Source organism: Erythrolamprus reginae, chromosome 8 (assembly GCF_031021105.1).
Source record: "Erythrolamprus reginae isolate rEryReg1 chromosome 8, rEryReg1.hap1, whole genome shotgun sequence".
NCBI classification, from domain to species: Eukaryota; Metazoa; Chordata; class Lepidosauria; order Squamata; family Dipsadidae; genus Erythrolamprus; species Erythrolamprus reginae.
The window spans coordinates 44549698-44570212 of record NC_091957.1 but is presented as its reverse complement, the minus strand read 5'-3'; the positions used below and the strand labels follow the sequence as shown (position 1 = coordinate 44570212).

The 20515-nt window shown below is 44.3% G+C and overlaps 1 protein-coding gene across 1 annotated transcript in view; it reads right to left on the bottom strand.

Annotated features, from left to right (window-relative positions):
* FAAH2 (fatty acid amide hydrolase 2) overlaps positions 1 to 20515 on the bottom strand; it is a 51393-nt gene that overhangs the window by 4023 nt on the left and 26855 nt on the right. The window contains exons 5-10 of the mRNA XM_070759818.1: positions 20387 to 20506; positions 18473 to 18608; positions 14115 to 14232; positions 11661 to 11780; positions 7060 to 7171; positions 5495 to 5689 (exon numbers count right to left, since the gene is read on the bottom strand). Of these exons, the coding sequence (XP_070615919.1) occupies positions 5495 to 5689; positions 7060 to 7171; positions 11661 to 11780; positions 14115 to 14232; positions 18473 to 18608; positions 20387 to 20506 (801 nt within the window). The remainder of the gene's footprint in view (positions 1 to 5494; positions 5690 to 7059; positions 7172 to 11660; positions 11781 to 14114; positions 14233 to 18472; positions 18609 to 20386; positions 20507 to 20515) is intronic.

The following is a 20515-nucleotide window of genomic DNA, read 5'->3' as shown; positions in this document are numbered from 1 at the left end:
CAGATAGAGAGAATGAATCAGAGAGGGAGAGAGAGATGACAGAGCTAACAAGTCAGATGGGAACAAAGAAAAAGAAAAAAAAAGGGCTTCAGTCATGTTTACCAAAGACCTGGCTGAGGATTCTGATCAATTTTAAAATACGTTCTGAACCATCCTTCTTCTCACTCAGAATATTGTCAACACTCTCCTAGGATCAGTACTGAAGCTTACAATTTCTAGCCAGGTTGCCTCTCTTCGCCATGGTCCCCCAATGAAAAAAGGCAGAAGAACTGTGGGACCGCAATGAATATTGCACTGCGTTGCCTCTTGCGGGCTGTGGAGGCCCAGGGGAACTGCACAGCCTGCCAGTCTACACTTGCAAAGCAATTGACACATTTGTGGTAAAGCCTGGGCAATTCCAACTGTTTTGGACCCGTTCCCAGCTGCAACAGCTCAAAAGGAAAGGAACCAATGGTGCCTCCTGCTTTGCTATCAGAAAATCTTGTCATGGAGTCTTACACAGGTTAGAGATGGGGTTTTAGATACAAATACATTTAGAAACAGATTAGCACAGTTGGAAGGGATCCCTGTAGGTCATCTAGTCCAGTGATTTTCAACCTTTTTTAAGCGGCGGCACATTTTTTATATTTATGAAACCCTGGGGCACATTGAGCGGGGGGGAGGGCAGCTAAAAAAAGTTTGGACAAAAAAATTCTCTCTCTCTCTTCCTCCCTTTCGCTCTATTTCTCTCTCCCTCACACTTTCTCTCCCTTCCTCTTTCTTTCTCTCTCTCTTTCCATCCCTCTTTCTTTCTCTTCCTTCCTTCCTCTCTTTTTTGCTCTCTTTCTCTCTCCCTCCCTACCTCCCTCTATATCTTTCTCTCTCCCTCTCCTTCCTTCCCTCCCTCTCTTTCTCTCTCTCTTGCTTTCTTTTTCTTGTTCTCTTTCTCTCTCTCTTGCTTTCTTTCTCTCTCTCTTGTTCTCTTTCTCTCTCTCTCGCTCTTTCTCTCTCTCTCTTTCTTTCTCTCTCTCTCTCTTGCTTTCTTTCTCTCTTTTTTTCTCTCTCTCTTCCTTTCTTTCTCTCTCTGAGCTTCGCGGCACACCTGACCAAGTCTCGCAGCACACTAGTGTGCCACGGCACACTGGTTGAAAAACACTGATCTAGTCCAACCCCCTGCCCAAGCAGGAGATCCTACACCAGGGATTGCAAACCTTTTTTTCCTCGGGTGCCGAAAGAGCATGGGCTTTGGGCATGCACGAGTGCCCACACCCATAATTCAATGCCTGGGGAGAGCGAGAACAGCTTCCCCTGGCCCCCAGAGGCCCTCTGGAGGCTGAAAACAGCCTGTTTCCCAATTTCTGGTGGGCCCAGTAGGCTTGTGTTTTGACCTCCCCAGGCTCCAAAGGCTTCCCTCCCCATGGGAGGCTCTCTGGAAGCCAAAAATGCCCTCCCAGAGCTTCTGTGTGAGCCAAAAATCAGCTGGTTGGCACACACATGCACGTTGGAGTTAAGCTAGGGCAACGGCTCACGTGCCAGCAGATATGGCTCCACGTTCCTAACTGTTGTGGTTAGCTCTGGCCCAGCTCCTGCTCCAAGGACTGTGGATGTGGGGGAGACATCCACATGCTGCAGGCCTGGTTTGCCCCCGGTGGAATCTGATGATGAAGGCTCCTCTGACCAAGAAGACATGAGTGACAGGGAGGAGGAGAGTGTGGCAGACAGCTCAGAAGGAGATCAATAATCTAGCTCCTCCTTGGATTCAGAACAAGAGTCAATGATACAGCCACGCATGCGGAGAGCGATGCATAGGCAACAACAACTGAGAGATTATTATCAAAGAAAATGAGGCCACCTGTGGTTGGGTGGGGTTGTGGTAATTAGTGAGGCTGCTATAAATAGCAGCCTGTGGGTTTGGCCATTGTGGAGGATTATCTGATCGTTTGTTGTGTTTCCTGACTGCTTTACTGACTTTGACTTTTTGTGTGCTGATCTTTCCCTGCTTTGAAACTAAACCAGAGCAAAGTGTGTTTCACTTTGTGAAAGAAGGACTGTGAATTGCCTCACAGCTGCAATCTAAGTATCTCAGAACTGATAAGGGACTTGTACAAATTACCAGTTTGTTTGGAGACGAGTGCCCTTTGCTATACCAAAAGAGGGCTTGATTTAAGAGAATTTTCATTATAAAGAACTTTGTTTTGAATTTTCAAACGTGTGTGTGTCTGAAATTTGTACCTGTGAATTTTTGGGAGTCATGATTAAGTCATGATGTCAGTAGGTGGTCTAATAGGGAGTTGTTTAAGAGGGATCGTTTGCATCCATCATACAGAGGTACCCAGGTACTCGGTGAGGAATTCAGAACTTTCTTGGACAGGCATTTAAACTAGGTAAAGGGGACAGAGATGTAACTGATGTGGGTGATTTCTGTCCCCGACCAATGAGGATAAATCAGTTTTTGGAAGCTTATGAAAAGGGAGCTGCAAATAAAATAGATGTAGTTGTGATGATAAGGGGCAAACTAATAATGAAAATAATGTTGTTCGGGTAATGTGCACGAATGCTCGGAGCTTGTGCAACAAGCTCTGTGAGTTAATGGCCATAATATCTAGAGATAATTTGGATCTGGTTGCCATAACTGAGACATGGTTTAAGGATTCTAATGAATGGGAAATATCCATACCAGGATATACACTGTATAGGAAGGATAGAATAGAGAGAAGGGGAGGTGGAGTAGCCATTTATGTTAAAGAAAGTCTAAAAACAACACTAATTCAAAATACATGTCAAGATCTGGAGACTCTCTGGATTTGCATGCAAAATAAAGAAGGTTCTGTCATTAGAATTGGGGTGATCTATAGGCCTCCAGGGCAATCTGAGGAATATGACAACAAGATGGTGGATGAAATTACCCAAATGGCAGTAAAGGGAGATATTGTGGTTATGGGTGATTTCAACATGCCTGATGTTGACTGGAATATCCCCAGTGCCCTTACATGCAAAAGTAAGAATATAGTAGAGGCCTTTACAGGAGCAGCTCTGGCACAGCTAGTTAAGACACCAACTAGAGGGGAGAGTATTCTAGATTTAGTTTTTACGAATGGGAATTGGGTTTCAGAGGTCAAGGTGGGAGAAAATTTAGGTTGCAGTGACCATCTATGTTTGTGGTTTGATGTAAAAACTCATTGTGAGCAATCCTATAATGCAACCAAAGTATTGGATTTCAGAAAAACAAATTTTAATGCAATGGGGGAATATTTAGATAATGAATTAAAGGGGAGGGATAAAATGGCAGGAGCGAGCACCCAGTGGACTGTATTAAAAAAGGCCATCTTAAAAGCCACTGGACTGTATGTAAGACAAATAACTAAAGGTAAAAGGAAGAAGAAACCGCAATGGTTTAGCAATGATGTAAGGGCCATAGTCAATGAAAAAAAGGCTGCCTATAGGAGGTATAAAGAGTCTGGAAGTATAGCTGATAGGGAGGTGTATAAAATGAGACAGAAGGAGGCAAAACAGATAATATATGCTGCTAAAGCCTCAAAAGAGGAAGAAATTGCCAAATCTGTAAAGAAGGGGGATAAAACCTTCTTCAGATATATTAGTGATAAGAAGAAGAAAAACTGCGGCATCACGAAGCTTAGTACCGGGAATAATACATGCATTAATGGGAATAAGGAGATCGCTGACCATTTCAATAGCTACTTTTGTTCAGTTTTCTCAAAAGACACCTTACAAAATAATACTATGGAGGGATATAGCATTGCTTCCAGCTGTACGGATTCAGCTCCAGTGATCTTAGAAGCCGATGTCTTAGAAGAACTTGAACGATTAAAGATAAATAAGGCAATGGGTCCAGATGGCATCCACCCCAGAGTTCTTAAAGAACTCAGATCTGTCATTGCTACCCCCCTGACTGATTTGTTTAACCAATCCTTGTTAACAGGAGAAGTTCCTGAGGATTGGAGAATGGCCAGTGTTGTGCCTATCCACAAGAAGGGCAGTAGAGAAGAAGCTGGTAACTACAGGCCAGTTAGCTTGACATCAGTGGTAGTTAAAATGATGGAGACTCTACTCAAAAAGAGGATAAATCAGCACCTAAAAAGCAATAACTTATTGGACCCAAATCAGCATGGCTTTACTGAAGGCAAATCATGTCAGACTAATCTCATTGATTTCTTTGACTATGTCACAAAGGTGTTGGATGAAGGTGGTGCCGTGGATATTGCCTACCTGGACTTCAGCAAAGCCTTTGATACGGTTCCACATAAAGAGCTGATAGATAAATTAGTGAAGATTGGACTTAATCCCTGGATAGTTCAATGGATTTGCAGCTGGCTGAAGCGTAGACATCAGAGAGTTATTGTTAACGGCGAGTATTCTGAGCAGAGTCAGGTTACAAGCGGTGTGCCACAAGGGTCTGTTCTGGGTCCTATTCTTTTTAATATGTTTGTGAGTGACATAGGGGAAGGTTTGGTAGGGAAGGTTTGCCTATTTGCCGATGACTCTAAAGTGTGCAATAGGGTTGATATTCCTGGAGGCGTCTGTAATATGGTAAATGATTTAGCTTTACTAGATAAATGGTCAAAGCAATGGAAACTGCAGTTTAATGTTTCCAAATGTAAAATAATGCACTTGGGGAAAAGGAATCCTCAATCTGAGTATTGTATTGGCAGTTCTGTGTTAGCAAATACTACAGAAGAAAAGGATTTAGGGGTAGTGATTTCTGACAGTCTCAAAATGGGTGAACAGTGCAGTCAGGCGGTAGGGAAAGCAAGTAGGATGCTTGGCTGCATAGCTAGAGGTATAACAAGCAGGAAGAGGGAAATTATGATCCCGCTATATAGAATGCTGGTGAGACCACATTTGGAATACTGTGTTCAGTTCTGGAGACCTCACCTACAAAAAGATATTGACAAAATTGAACGGGTCCAAAGACGGGCTACAAGAATGGTGGAAGGTCTTAAGCATAAAACGTATCAGGAAAGACTTAATGAACTCAATCTGTATAGTCTGGAGGACAGAAGGAAAAGGGGGGGACATGATCGAAACATTTAAATATATTAAAGGGTTAAATAAGGTCCAGGAGGGAAGTGTTTTTAAAAGGAAAGTGAACACAAGAACAAGGGGACACAATCTGAAGTTAGTTGGGGGAAAGATCAAAAGCAACATGAGAAAATATTATTTTACTGAAAGAGTAGTAGATCCTTGGAACAAACTTCCAGTAGACGTGGTAGATAAATACACAGTAACTGAATTTAAACATGCCTGGGATAAACATATATCCATCCTAAGATAAAATACAGAAAATAGTATAAGGGCAGACTAGATGGACCAGGAGGTCTTTTTCTGCCGTCAGACTTCTATGTTTCTATGTTTCTATGAAGCTACCAGAGAGCCCAACAGAACACAAACGTAGCATGTTAAGACTTCAACGTCTTCAGAGCACAGAACTGGCCTCTTTTAATCTATCCATTGCAGCATCGCAGTGATTCAACCAAGAACAGGAGCTTCTTCTTACCTGTGTAGGCAAAGTTGAAGGGCATGCCCAAAGGCACGTGATGCTTGGGAGCTAGTACAGGGTGCGATGGGTATAAGAAGACACCGTTCTCGCCTAACAATTCCACCATCTCTTCCTGCAGGCTCTGTGCCATGCTTGCTAGCTTAGCGTTCGCCTTGGAATTGTATTTCGTGAACTTCTCTGTCATTCCTAGTGCTGGAGAGGAAAACATGGTGAGAGAGGCCAATTCACAACGAAAAATAGTTTGTGCCACGTGTTTAAATAGACTGTGTGCTACGCAATGCATGAAACTATTGAATTTTTCAGAGTATAAGGTGCACCTTTCCCCCTCTATAAAAGAGGCTGAAAATTCCGGTGCATCTTATATTCTGAATACAGTGGAACCTCGACATACGAGCAGCTCTACTTACGAGCTACTCGAGATAAGAGCTGGGAGGGGAGCGACATTTTTGTTCGCCTCCCGAGCTCACATTCGGGATACGAGCGCCAAGGAGCTGTCTCCTGAAGCCGAACACTAACTTCCGCTTTCGGCTTCAGGAGACAGCTCCTTGGCGCTCGTATCCCGCGTGTTTTAAAAGGTTGCAGCCGGCCTGGGGGGCTCGGGGGGGTGCTGGCAAGCCCCCCAGGCCGGCTGCAACCTTTTAAAAAACGCGCGCCGCTTCGCAGCTCTCTGCTGAATCCGGAACGCTAACTTCCGCGTTCGGATTCAGCAGACAGCTGCGAAGCAGCGCGCGTGTTTTAAAATGTGGCAGCCAGCCTGGGGGGCTCGGGGGGAAGCCCCCGAGCCCCCCAGGCCGGCTGTGACGTTTTAAAACACCCGCGCTGCTTCGCAGCTCTCTGCTGAATCCGGAACGCTAACTTCCGCGTTCGGATTCAGCAGACAGCTGCGAAGCGGCGCGCGTGTTTTAAAACATCAGAGCCAGCCTGGGGGGCTCGGGGGCTTCCCCCCGAGCCCCCCAGGCCGGCTCTGACGTTTTAAAACACGCGCACTGCTTTGCAGCTGTCTCTGAACGCTAACTTCCGCGTTCGACGGCAGCGGGTTTTTTTGTTGTTGCACGGATTAATTGACTTTACATTGTTTCCTATGGGAAACAATGTTTCGTCATACGAGCGTTCTGACTTACGAGCCTCCTTCCGGAACCAATTAGTCTCGTAAGTCGGGGTTCTACTGTACAGTAATCCCTCACTACTTCATGGTTCATCTTTTGCGGATTCGCTATTTCACGGGTTTTCAAAGGGGGCTTAAATCCATTAAAATTTTTAAAAACTCATAAAATTCTTCTACAGTACTACTGTACTCTGTTAAAGAAACTGGTAGGATATCACATGTAGTTCCAGCTGAGACACATTATATAATGACTGTTTAATGAAAAGGGTGGGTCCAAATACTAGTTAAATACATTAAAAATATATATTTCCTCTACTTCACGGAAATTCATTTTTCACGGGTGGTCTTGGAACGCATCCCCCGGGAAAAATGTCCTGCCTAGAGCAAATCCTAAAAAAAACCCCCAGAAGCAGCAAAGTACAAATATAAAGAGCTGCCCCAGGTCTTGAGTTCTTACCAATGGCTGGAAACGTGTGAGAAGAGACCCTCATCATCCATTTTACCAGTTCCCATGATGGCCATACTGGTTTTCCGTGGTCTCCCAGCAAATCAGTGAAGGTTTGATTTTCCTATGAATGACATGGACAAAGAAACACAGATGGCGATGGAGAAGAAGAGGCCTTGTTTGGGTCTGCTTATTATTGGTTGATTTGGGTGTTGTTGGCTTGCTATTAAGTTATTTATTTTATTTTATTTTATTTTATTTTATTTTTATTTATTTATTTATTTATTTATTTATTTATTTATTTATTTTTATTTATTTATTTATTCATTCACTCATTCATTCATTCATTTATTTATTTATTAGATTTGTATGCCGCCCCTCTCCGCAGACTCGGGGCAGCTAACAACAGTAAAAAGACAATACAGTGGTACCTCATCTTACAAATGCCTCTTCTAACAAACTTTTCAAGATACGAACCCGGTGTTTAAGATTTTTTTGCCTCTTCTTCCGAACTATTTTCACCTTACGAACCCAAGCAGCTGCTGCTGGGATGAAGGGGTTACTTTTTTCCCCTTCTTTGAAGAAAGAAAAGGGGCTGCTTGGAGTAGGAAATATTTTGCAGAGAACAACGTGCTTGCAAAGTCACTGAAATGGTGTCTTTTTAAGAAAGAAAAGGGAGGGGCAGCATGGGGGAGGAAAGATTTTGCAGAGAACAACGTGCTTGCAAAGGCACTGAAACGGTGTCTTTTGAAGAAAGAAAAGGGAGGGGCGCCCCCTTGCCTTTCTTCCTTCCCACTCACCCTTTAGCCTAGCCTTGCTTCTTCCACCCGCCCCCTTTAGCTGCTCCTCCCTGCCCTCTGTTCGCCTCCCTTCTAAAGTTTGGGATTTTCCTGAAGGATTTGCACCCATTATTTGCTTTTACATTGATTCCTATGGGAAACATTGTTTCATCTTACGAACTTTTCATCTTACGAACCTCCTCCTGGAACCAATTCAGTTTGTATGATGAGGTACCACTGTATAAGCAAATCTAATATTAAAAGTAATTTTAAAAACCCCAATTTCAGGAACCAATCATACATACAGACATACCATGCATAAATTTTATAAGACATGGGGGATGGGAATGTCTCAATTCCCCCATGCCTGACGACAAAGGTGGGTTTTAAGAAGCTTACGAAAGGCAAGGAGGGTGGGGGCAATTCTGATATCTGGGGGGAGTTGGTTCCAGAGGGTCCGGGCCCCCACAGAGAAGGCTCTTCCTTATAACATATTCCTTATGTTGTCAAGCCCTTGGCTGCTAAGTAGCTTATAAGCTGTTGATAAGTCAGCACCATGTCGACTGAAATGGTTTGTTCAAACCTATATTTAATTGATTCACCACTACTAATAAACTGGCTTAGTCTTGTTCGCACACCAACAAATCTTAAACCAATATTTCCTTGGGGAGGAAAAGCCAGCTGTTAATTATACAGCATTAACAGCTGGCATAAGTCCATAAAGTCATAAAGCAAAGGTAAGTAATTAGTCCTGGATATCTCAGGAAGCTTACGGGGATGGCAAGATGCCTGGAATCAGATAAGATGAGCAGAGGTTTTCCAAACAAGAGGCACACGATCAAACAAACTACCAAACAAATTGTTTCCTGCAGAGTTTGTTTCTATTTTCGTCGTTTCTTAAGTAGGCTTGAGGAGTGGCCAATTATCCCCAAGCCTACTCCCAAGGAGACCTCCTCATGAGTAGCCATTCCTGCCTTTTGGCAGCTCTGCGCGCTCGTGCATTAAGAAGAGGCTCCTCCTATTCTCATCGCTGCTATTAGGTGCTGGAGGTTCCGAAGGCCCTGGCTGAACCTCTGCCTCATCCATGTCTGACTTGGGTGCCAGCTGCACAGGCTGCTTAAGCATCACCTCATAGGCCTCATCTCGAATGGGATCCGCTACCAGCTGCCATGAGCTGTTGGCGGGTCACAACACTAACAAGTGCCTAAAAAGGATGGCAGGCCAAGTTCTTTTTTGAAGCATATTCCAGTAAACTTCAGGAAAGTGACAAAATTTTAACATGTGCTGATATGGACAGATTGACGTTAGAATTAAAGGATATTGGTTAGGTCCCACAGAGTTGGCCTTCTGTGGGTCCCGTCGACGAAACAATGTCGTCTGGCGGGACCCAGGGGAAGAGCTTTCTCTGTGGCGGCCCCGACCCTCTGGAATCAACTCCCCCCGGAGATTAGGATTGACCCCACCCTCCTTGCCTTTCACAAACTCCTCAAAACCCAACTCTCTCACCAGGAATGGGGAAATTGATTCTCCTGGGCCGCTTCCGCTTTGTGTATGGTCTGTATGAGATGTATGATTGTTTTTATATTAAGGGTTTTAAAGTGTTTTTAGGTATTGGATTTGTACTGTTTTTGTTGTGAGCCGCTCCGAGTCTGCGGAGAGGGGCAGCATACAAATCTAATAAATAATAATAATAATAATAAATTGGATAGAGATTATTTTGAAACCTGGGATAAATTATGTAATTGGATAATGAGGAGAACCAAGATCAAAGGATAGAAAGTAAGAAGGAAAAATAATTAAAGAAATAGAAATTTAAACAAATAATGGAAAGTTTTTTTAAAATGGGACAAGAAAAGAGGGCAAAACTGTTGTGGTTAGCTCTGGCCCTGCTCCTGCCCCAAGGACTGTGGATGTGGGGGAGACATCCACATGCTGCAGGCCTGTTTTGCCACTGGTGGAATCTGATGATGAAGGCTCCTATGACCAAGAAGACATGAGTGACAGGGAGGAAGAGAGTGTGGCAGACAGCTCAGAAGGATATTAATTATGTAGCTCCTCCTTGGATTCAGGACAAGAGTTAATGATACAGCCACGCATGCGGAGAGCGATGCATAGGCAACAACAACTGAGAGATTATTATCAAAGAAAATGAGGCCACCTGTGGTTGGGTGGGGCTGTGGTAATTAGTGAGGCTGCTATAAAGAGCAGCCTGTGGGTTTGTCCATTGTGGAGGATTATCTGATCGTTGTGTTTCGTGACTGCTTTACTGACTTTGACCTTTTGTGTGCTGATTTTTCCCTGCTTTGAAACTAAACCAGAGCAAAGTGTGTTTCACTTTGTGAAAGAAGAAGGACTGTGAATTGCCTCACAGCTGCAAGCTAAGTATCTCAGAACTGATAAGGGACTTGTACAAGTTACCAGTTTGTTTGGAGACCAGTGCTCTTTGCTATACCAAAAGAGGGCTTAGGTTAAGTGAATTTTCATTATAAAGAACATTGTTTTGAATTTTCAAACGTGTGTGTGTCTGAAATTTGTACCTGTGAATTTTTGGGAGGAGTCTACTAGAGAGCCCGACAGAACAAAAACCAATATGAAATACTGAATAGACCATTTTGTACCTTATCTCTTGTTTTGTGTGTGTGTTACTTGTCTGTATTGTGTTACACTGTGACTTAAATGTTATTTTTTTAAATGTTTTATAAATAAAGAAAAAAGAAAAAAGTGACAAAATCTACTCAGAAGACTACACTGAATCTGCATTTGTGATCCTACACAACAGCTTCCGTGTTAACAAGTACAAGCTGCTATGTAGAGATAATAGTTTTGTTAGAACCTACACACTGTTGTGAGTGCTCCTTGTCCACCTCAGGTCATGTTAGGTTCTGAGAAGGATGAGCCAGGCCCCTCTGGATACCCTGGGCCAGTGGGGTTGCCAGCTGATGCAGAGTGGAGGGGGAGGAAGAAAGTGACTTGAGTGAGCCTGAAGAACCACTAGAGGGGGCCGATGTGACAATTGGGGAGTGGTCCCAGTCAGAAAGTGAGGAAGACATGAGAGTGGAAAGTCAATGGAATGACCCTCTCTATAGAAGATTATTGAGAAGGCAAGAGGAGTTACATAGTAAAAGGTATTCGCTTACAGTCTTAGCCTCTTTGAGGTGTGATGTCACTTCCAGGCAGTATAAAGGCAAAGGATTGTGGGAAATGGGGTGTGGAGATTCAACGTTGTTCAATGGAAGAGATGTGAAACTGGAGGTGTGCTTGAACGAAACTTTAAAACCATGATTGTTGCCTCAATAACACTCATTCTCAGCTGGATGCTTTTTGCCAGGAATATGGTGAGCATAAATCATATGCTTAAATCAGTGTTTCTCAACCTTGGCAGTTTGAAGATGGGTGGACTTCAACTCCCAGAATTCCCCAGCCAGCAACGCTGGCTGGGGAATTCTGGGAGTTGAAGTCCACCCATCTTCACACCGCCAAGGTTGAGAAACACTGGCTTAAATGATAAATGGACTTTGTTATCTATTAGAATGCTAATTAGGCCAAACTTGGCATTTTCGCCGGACTTTGTTGACATTTAGCTCCCAAAAAGAAAATTATATTATTATTATTATTTATTAGATTTGTATGCCGTCCCCCTCCGAAGACTCGTGGCGGCTCCCTTCTCCGAGTCTTTTAAAACCTATTTTCATTATGTGTGCTTTTATCAAGAAAGAGTTTGATTTATTCATAAAATAAAGGATTTTTGAGCCGGGCGTTTCGATCCGAGGGCTGTGCATAGAACACACACTGGTTGAGCAAAAAGTTTTTCAGCCGTCCTCAGTAGATACATACCTGATTATTACTGCTCTTGGAAGACATCATAACCGACCAGATCTGGAAGGAATATTTCATTTTGCGGATGGCCACTTTCTCCACCTCAATCCCCAGGTCCGTCTCTAAGCGTGACACCACCTTTAGCAGAGCAAAGAGAAGGAGAAAGATTAAAAAAAAACAGGTTAGCTTCTGTCACAATCTTTTACATGGAAATATTAACTGGAGAAGGAGGAACCCTGACAATTAAAGGGCTAGGCTGCAATCTGATAGAAGAAAAGGTTTTGAGCAAGAAATTAATAAATCACCAGGACATTGGTTCACCGAAGGACCAGAGTATTCACTTAACAATGGCTGCAAAAAAAAAATTCCATTAAAATTGTGACCAGTCATTTGAAGTAAGATCAATGCACCATATTTTTCGAAGTACAGCGATCCCTCTATTATCGCGAGGGTTCCGTTCCAAGACCCCTCGCGATAATCGATTTTTCTGGATGTAGGGTTGCGGAAGTAGAAACACCATCTGCGCATGTGCGCCCTTTTTTTCTATGGCCGCGCATGCGTAGATGGTGGAGTTTGCGTTCCCCGCCGCCCACGCAAAGGGGAAACCCGATTCGGCTCCTCGCTGCTGCTGCGCTACCGAGCAGATCAGCTGCTGGGCGGCCGAAGGAACCTTCCCTGGGTCTTCCCGGCCGCCCACGCAAAGGGGAAACCCCGGCTCCTCGCTGATGCCCGCCGCTCGCCCGCCCGCCAGCAAGAGGGGGAAGACCCAGGGAAGGTTCCTTCGGCCGCCCAGCAGCTGATCTGCTCGGCGCAGCAGCAGCGAGCAGACGAAGATCGGGGTTTCCCAGCCGCCCACGCAAAGGGGAAACCCCGGCTCCTCGCTGATGCACCTGCCCGCCCGCCCGCCGCCCGCCAGCAAGAGGGGGAGAGATAGAGAAAGAGAGAGAAGGAAAGAAAGAGATGAGAGAGGGAGGAAGAGAGTGTGAGAGAGGAAGAAGCAAGATAGAGAGAGAGAGAAAGAAAGATGAGAAAGGAAGGAAGAGAGTGACGTCATTGGGTGGAAAAATCGCGATATAGCGTTTCGCAAACATCGAGATCGCAAAACTCGAGGGATCACTGTATAAGCCGCACCTTAGTTTTTGGGGAGGAAAATAGGGAAAAGAATCTGCTTACCAGAAATTCATCTGGCTAGCGTCTTTAGACTGGTCAGCTTCAACACATTATTTTATCCCCTGGTTAGGGCTTTAAAAAAAAACCTTATTCAGAGGGAGTAACAACGAAAGAGCTTGCAAGCCAGTAAGAGCTGGGAACATTGTTAGCACCTGGTTAGGGTTGGAAAGAAACATTTGGAGCAAATTGGAGCAATGAAAAGAATCCTGCAAAGTCTTAGGGATTGGAAAACATTCTTCTCAAAGAGTAACAATGAAAGAGATTGAAAAGTAAGAGCTGGGCACCTAGTTAGGGCTTGGGGGGGGAGAAGCTTCGAAAAAAGCAACTTATACCCTGAAAAATATGGTAATTCTTAGCTGAAACAGAATCAATTCCATTTCTCCCTCTGGTTTTTCTACTGGGGATGATTCTGCAAGATTTCCACTGCTTTGCAACTTTATCCCACCTTTGTCTCAAGTTTTTACTGTAATTGTTTTTTTTAAAGGCAATGTCTACTTACACACTTTTAGGACCAATGGCATTGTTTTGCATTTTTAAACTCTGGATTGAATAGGATTATTATTCTACATTTTTAACGGTAATTTGCATCCCTTGGTTAACATGCATTAACTGCATGCCACTTCTATTCTGGTTGGGGTTTTTTCTTGGAAGCATGTAATAGAGTTGGAAGGGACCTTGGAGGTCTTCTAGTCCAAGCCCCCTGCTTAGGCAGGAAACCTTACACTACTTCAGACAGATGGTTATTCAACATCTTCTTAAAAACTTCCAGTGTTGGGGCATTCACAGCTTCTGGTGGCAAGCTGTTCCTCTGATCAACCGTTCTGACTGTCAGGAAATTTCTCCTTAGTTCTAAGTTACTTCTCTTCTTGTTTAGTTTCCACCCATTGCTTCTTGTTCTACCCTCAGGTGCTTTGGAGAATAGGTTGACTCCCTCTTCTTTGTGGCAACCCCTGAGATATTGGAACACTGCTATCCTGGTCCTTCTTTTCATTAAAGTGTCCATGCCCAGTTCCTGCAACTGTTCTTCATATGTTTTAGCCTCCAGTCCCCTAATCATCTTTGTTACTCTTCTCTGCACTTTTTTCCCCTAAAGTCTCAATATCCTTTTTGCATTGTGGTGACCAAAACAAAATAAGAAATCCTTCTTATTTCCCTGGTTGATCCCTGGGGTCACTGCATTGCTGCTAGGGAAGATGTAAACTCAACTGTCGTAAGTCAAGGACCACCTATATTTAAGCGGCTATCTGATTTCCGCAACGGCACACAAGCTTTTGAGAGCAAGCAAGGGCAACGTCGCCTTACTTTCCGATGAGCCTGGAGAATCTCTTTATCGACCGGTGAGAGGAAAATGGAGCCTCCGTCGTGTTCCATGGAATAGAACTTTATGTTCTGCAAAGATATCGGGTGGTCCAGCTCCAGTCTGTAAAAGAAGGAATAAGATGGAAAGGCCAACCAAGAAGAACAACGGAATCTATCGTACCTTAGATCAGTGTTTCCCAACCTTGGCAACTTGAAGATATCTGGACTTCAACTCCCAGAATTCCCCAGCCATTCCCCAGCCAGGCGAACCAATAGCTCCACCCACCTGCCTGGACGTCATCACTGACGATCAGCGCATGCAGAATATGTGTGTGACAATTGGTAAGAAAGATAAGTGAGATCCATTACTGATGTTTACACTGGATTTGGTTTAGTCCGGCTCCTTGATAAAGGCAGGACTTCCCTGAAACCCACACTCACTCTCATTATAATCTCCTTCCTTCCTTCCTTCCTTCCTTCCTTCCTTCCTTCCTTCCTTCCTTCCTTTACTCTTTCCGTTCCTTTATTCTCTTTATTCCTCTTCCTTCCTTCCTTTTCTTTACATTTGTTCCTTCTCTTTATTCTCCATCCTTCCTTTTCTCTTTCCCTTAATTTCTTCTCTTTATTCCCATTCCTTCCTTCCATTTCTTTACCTTTGTTCCTTCTCTTTATTCTCCTTCCTTCCTTTTCTCTTTCCCTTCCTTTCTTCCCCTTCCTTTTCTCTTTCCCTTAATTTCTTCTCTTTCTTCCCTTCCCTTTCCCTTCTTTTCTTCTCTTCCTTCCTTCTCTTTACCTTTATTCTCCTTCCTTCCTTTTCTTTCCCTTCCTTTCTTCCCTTTCTTCCCCTTCCTTCCTCCCTTTTCTTTATCTTTGTTCCTTCTCTTTATTCCCCTTCCTTCCTTCCTTTTCTCTTTCCCTTCCTTTCTTCCCTTTCTTCCCCTTCCTTCCTCCCTTTTCTTTACCTTCTTTCCTTCTCCTTCATTCCTTCCCTTTTTTCCTTCTCTCTTCCTTCTAACTTCTCCTTCCTTCCTCTTTCCTTCTTTTTCCTTCCTTCCTCTCTTCCCATCTGCCCTTCTTTTTCTTTCTCTTTCATCTTTTCCGATTCTCCTTTCCTGTCCCTTTTTGACTGGGCAAAAGAGGCAGTGGAGGTGGGGATGATTTTAGAAACATAGAAACATAGAAGTCTGACGGCAGAAAAAGACCTCATGGTCCATCTAGTCTGCCCTTATACTATTTTCTGTATTTTATCTTAGGATGGATATATGTTTATCCCAGGCATGTTTAAATTCAGCTACTGTGGATTTACCAACCACGTCTGCTGGAAGTTTGTTCCAAGGATCTACTACTTTTTCAGTAAAATAATATTTTCTCATGTTGCTTTTGATCTTTCCCCCAACTAACTTCAGATTGTGTCCCCTTGTTCTTGTGTTCACTTTCCTGTTAAAAACACTTCCCTCCTGAACCTTATTTAACCCTTTAATATATTTAAATGTTTCGATCATATCCCCCCTTTTCCTTCTGTCCTCCAGACTATACAGACTGAGTTCATTAAGTCTTTCCTGATACGTTTTATGCTTAAGACCTTCCACCATTCTTGTAGCCCGTCTTTGGACCCGTTCAATTTTGTCAATATCTTTTTGTAGGTCAGGTCTCCAGAACTGAACACAGTATTCCAAATGTGGTCTCACCAGCATTCTATATAGCGGGATCATAATCTCCCTCTTCCTGCTTGTTATACCTCTAGCTATGCAGCCAAGCATCCTACTTGCTTTCCCTACCGCCTGACTGCACTGTTCACCCATTTTGAGACTGTCAGAAATCATTACCCCTAAATCCTTTTCTTTTGAAGTATTTGCTAACACAGAACTGCCAATACAATACTCAGATTGAGGATTCCTTTTCCCCAAGTGCATTATTTTACATTTTGGACTTCCAGCTGGCTTTCCCACTGACACTGCTTGTGGGAAATTGGCGGGCAGCGTCATATGTCCCAAGGATGCTGCAACCATCATCATGAATCCATCCCGGGGACCAAACACCTGGCCATTGGTCACATGACCGTGATGGTAGGGTACTTTTCTTGATGTAACTCCGAACCGTGGCTAAACAAATGGTTCTAAGGTGAGGACTACCTCTTTTTAAAAATAATTTTTAAAATTGATTTTAAAATATAAAACACACACACAACATACAACAAGTGCTCAGTGATTAGTGCCCACCACCAGAAAACATTTGTACCCCTCCACCAAAATGGGGGCATATTTTATAAATACCATTTGAACTCAAGAGCAAGAATCTATTTACATATTATAAAGTGATTCCAATTTATTCCTTGTAGCTTGGTCTTGAATTCTACTGACCACATGGTGTGGTTATCTCTGGCCCAGCTCCTGCCCCAAGGACTGTGGATGTGGGGGAGACATCCACATGCTGCAGGCCTGTTTTGCCCCCGATGGAATCTGATGATGAAGGCTCCTCTGACCAAGAAGACATGAGTGACAGGGAGGAGGACAGAGTGGCAGACAGCTCAGAAGGAGATCAATTACCCAGCTCCTCCTTGGATTCAGAACAAGAGTTAATGATACAGCCACGCATGCGGAGAGCGATGCATAGGCAACAACAACTGAGAGATTATTATCAAAGAAAATGAGGCCACCTGTGGTTGGGTGGGGCTGTGGTAATTAGTGAGGCTACTATAAATAGCAGCCTGTGGGTTTGGCCATTGTGGAGGATTATCTGATCCTTGTGTTTCGTGACTGCTTTACTGACTTCGACCTTTGTGTGCTGATTTTTCCCCACTTTGAAACTAAACCAGAGCCAAGTGTGTTTCCCTTTGTGAAAGAAGAAGGACTGTGAATTGCCTCACAGCTGCAAGCTAAGTATTACAGAACTGATAAGGGACTTGTAGAAATTACCAGTTTGTTTGGAGACGAGTGCTCTTTGCTATACAAAAAGAGTGCTTAGTTTATTTGAATTTTCGGCATAAAGAACATTGTTTTGAATTTTCAAACGTGTGTGTGTCTGAAATTGTATCTGTGCATTTTTGGGAGGATTTTAGCAAAGAGCTCGACAGAACACCACATGCCCTCGTACCTTGTCTCATCGTCCCATCAGTTCCCTCAAATCAGTTCCATTGGCCGAATTCATCCTCTTGTCCATAATCCCAAATTGAATATGATCCACCATGTACCGGTACCAATTTTGCATTGTCCATTTTGTCGCATCCTTCCAACCCAAAACTATTACTTTCTATTGTTGCTTCTTTTATTTCTCTAAATTCTCCCATCTCGTTCCTTTTAACTAATACTGCCATTTCCTTTGTAATTGTCCATCGTATATTTAACATCCTATTCATATCCTCTTGTACTTTTTCCCAAACGTTCTGCACTAACGGGCATTCCCAAAACATATGCATAAACACTCCCTTACACACCCATGCCAACAGGTATTTTTTAACATTCTGCTGAAAGTATGCAAGTAGAACGGGTATGTGATACCACTTATGTATTATTTTTCTTCCCATTTCCCTATCCTTTGTATTCTTAATTTTCCTTATATTCTCCGCTATATTTTTCACCTCTTGCACAGTTGAGGACTAACTCCACTACAAATCAACGTACAATGTAACGCTCTCTACATGGGGCTACCTTTGAAGAGTGTTCGTAAACTTCAGATCGTGCAGAATGCAGTTGCGAGAGCAATCATGAGCTTCCCTAGGTATGCCCATGTTACACCAACACTCCGCAGTCTGCATTGGTTGCCGATCAATTTCCGGTCACAATTCAAAGTGTTGGTTATGACCTATAAAGCCCTTCATGGCACTGGACCAGGGTATCTACAAGACCGCCTTCTGCCGCACGAATCCCAGCGACTGGTTAGGTCCCACAGAGTTGGCCTTCTCTGGGTCCCGTCGACTCGTTTTGTGGGACCCAGGGGAAGAGCCTTCTCTGTGGCGGCCCCGACCCTCTGGAACCAGCTCCCCCCAGAGATTAGAATTGCCCCCACCCTCCTTGCCTTTCGTAAGCTCCTCAAAACCCACCTCTGTCGTCAGGCATGGGGGAATTGAGATATTCATTCCCCCCAGGCCTATACAATTTATGCATGGTGTGTTTGTGTGTATGTTTGGTTTTTAATAAGGGTTTTTAGTTATTTTAAATATTAGATTTGTTATATGTTGTTTTATTACTGTCGTTAGCCACCCCGAGTCTACGGAGAGGGGCGGCATACCAATCTAATAAATAATAATAATAACAACAATAATAATAATAATGATAATGATAATGATAATGATAATGATAATGATAATAATAATAATAATAATAATAATAATAATAATAAAAAAATCAACAAAGGCCACTTACTTGGAAATGTTTGATCCAGCCATAACTCTCAAAAGGAGTTCCATGTCTTCCGCATAGCGACACATGGGCCCTGTGCACAGGAAGTTTGTACGATTGCCAAGCGCATCAGGAAACTGGCCGTCGTTGGGCACCACACCTACAGAAACCACACAGAAGCAGAGTTCGGTCCTGCGCAGTCTGTTTTTTGCAAAAATTGGGGCATTTTTTGCCTTCCTCCAGCCCCCAGGAGATCTCTACAGGACTCCCAAATCCTCTGCCCACCCCATTTTTTGGGGGGGGGAAAACAGGTGAAAAACTTTCCGTTTTTTGCAAAAAGGGGGGATATTTATGTTTTTGCCTTCCCCCAGTCCCCAGGAGCTCTTTGCAAGCTCCCCAAACCCTCTTCCCAACCTATTTTTTACACACACACCCCAAAAAATGGGTGAAAAATGGGTTCATTTTTGCAAAAAAAACCCTGTTCACGCAGAGGGTTTGGGAGACCGGAGAGGACAAAATCTTTTTTTTTACTTATCTCTTTGAAATCTTGGCGCATCTTATACACAGGTGTGTCTTATAGTCGGAAAAATACGGTAAGTGCTATTGCTAATCACAAATTTGTACAGTGGTACCTCTACCTAAGAACACCTCTACTTACGAACTTTTCTAGATAAGAACTGGGTGTTCAAGATTTTTTTGCCTCTTCTCAAGAACCATTTTCCACTTACAAACCCGAGCCTCCGAAACTGTAACTGGAAAAGGTGGGGAGAAGCCTCCGTGGGGCCTCTCTAGGAATCTCCTGGGAGGAAATAGGGCCGGAAAAAGATGGGGAGAAGCCTCCGTGGGGCCTCTCTAGGAATCTGCTGGGAGGAAACAGGACTAGAAAAGCCTCCGTGGGGCCTCTCTAGGAATCTGCTGGGAGGAAACGGGGCCAGAAAAGGCAGGGAGAAACCTCCGTGGGGCCTCTCTAGGAATCTCCTGGGAGGAAAAAGGGCCGGAAAAGGCGTGGAGAAGCTTCCGTGGGGCCTCTCTAGGAATCTCCTGGGAGGAAACAGGACTAGAAAAGGTGAGGAGAAGCGTCAGTGGGGCCTCTCTAGGAATCTCCTGGGAGGAAACAGGGCTGGAAAAGATGGGGAGAAGCTTCCGTGGGGCCTCTCTTGGAATCTCCTAGGAGGAAACAGGACCAGAAAAGGCGTGGAGAAGCTTCTGTGGGGCCTTTCTAGGAATCTCCTGGGAGGAAAAAGGGCCGGAAAAGGCGCGGAGAAGCTTCCGTGGGGCCTCTCTAGGAATCTCCTGGGAGGAAACAGGACTAGAAAAGGTGAGGAGAAGCCTCAGTGGGGCCTCTCTAGGAATCTCCTGGGAGGAAACAGGGCTGGAAAAGATGGGGAGAAGCCTCCGTGGGGCCTCTCTAGGAATCTCCTGGGAGGAAACAGGACCAGAAAAGGCAGGGAGAAGCCTCAGTGGGGCCTCTCTAGGAATCTCCTGGGAGGAAACAGGGCTGGAAAAGGTGAGGAGAAGCCTCAGTGGGGCCTCTCTAGGAATCTCCTGGGAGGAAACAGGGCTGGAAAAGATGGGGAGAAACCTCCGTGGGGCCTCTCTAGGAATCTCCTGGGAGGAAACAGGGCGGAAAAGGCGGGGAGAAGCCTCTGTGGGGCCTTTCTAGGAATCTCCTGGGTGGAAACAGGACCAGAAAAGATGAGGAGAAGCCTCCGTGGGGCCTCTCTAGGAATCTCCTGGGAGGAAACATGGCCTCCACCCTCCCTGTGGTTTCCCCAATCGCACACACTATTTGCTTTTACATTGATTCCTATGGGAAAAATTGCTTCTTCTTACAAACTTTTCTAGTTTAGAACCTGGTCACGGAACGAATTAAGTTCGTAAGTAGAGGTGCCACTGTAATTAGAAATGCTTCTAGGGCGGGATAACCAGGCAACATACCCGTGGTGGGCTTGTGTCCAAAGATCCCATTGAAGAAGGCGGGCACACGGATGCTGCCCCCGATGTCCGAGCCGATGCCAATCACAGATCCAGCAGCTGCTAAGATGCAGCCTTCCCCTCCTGAATGAA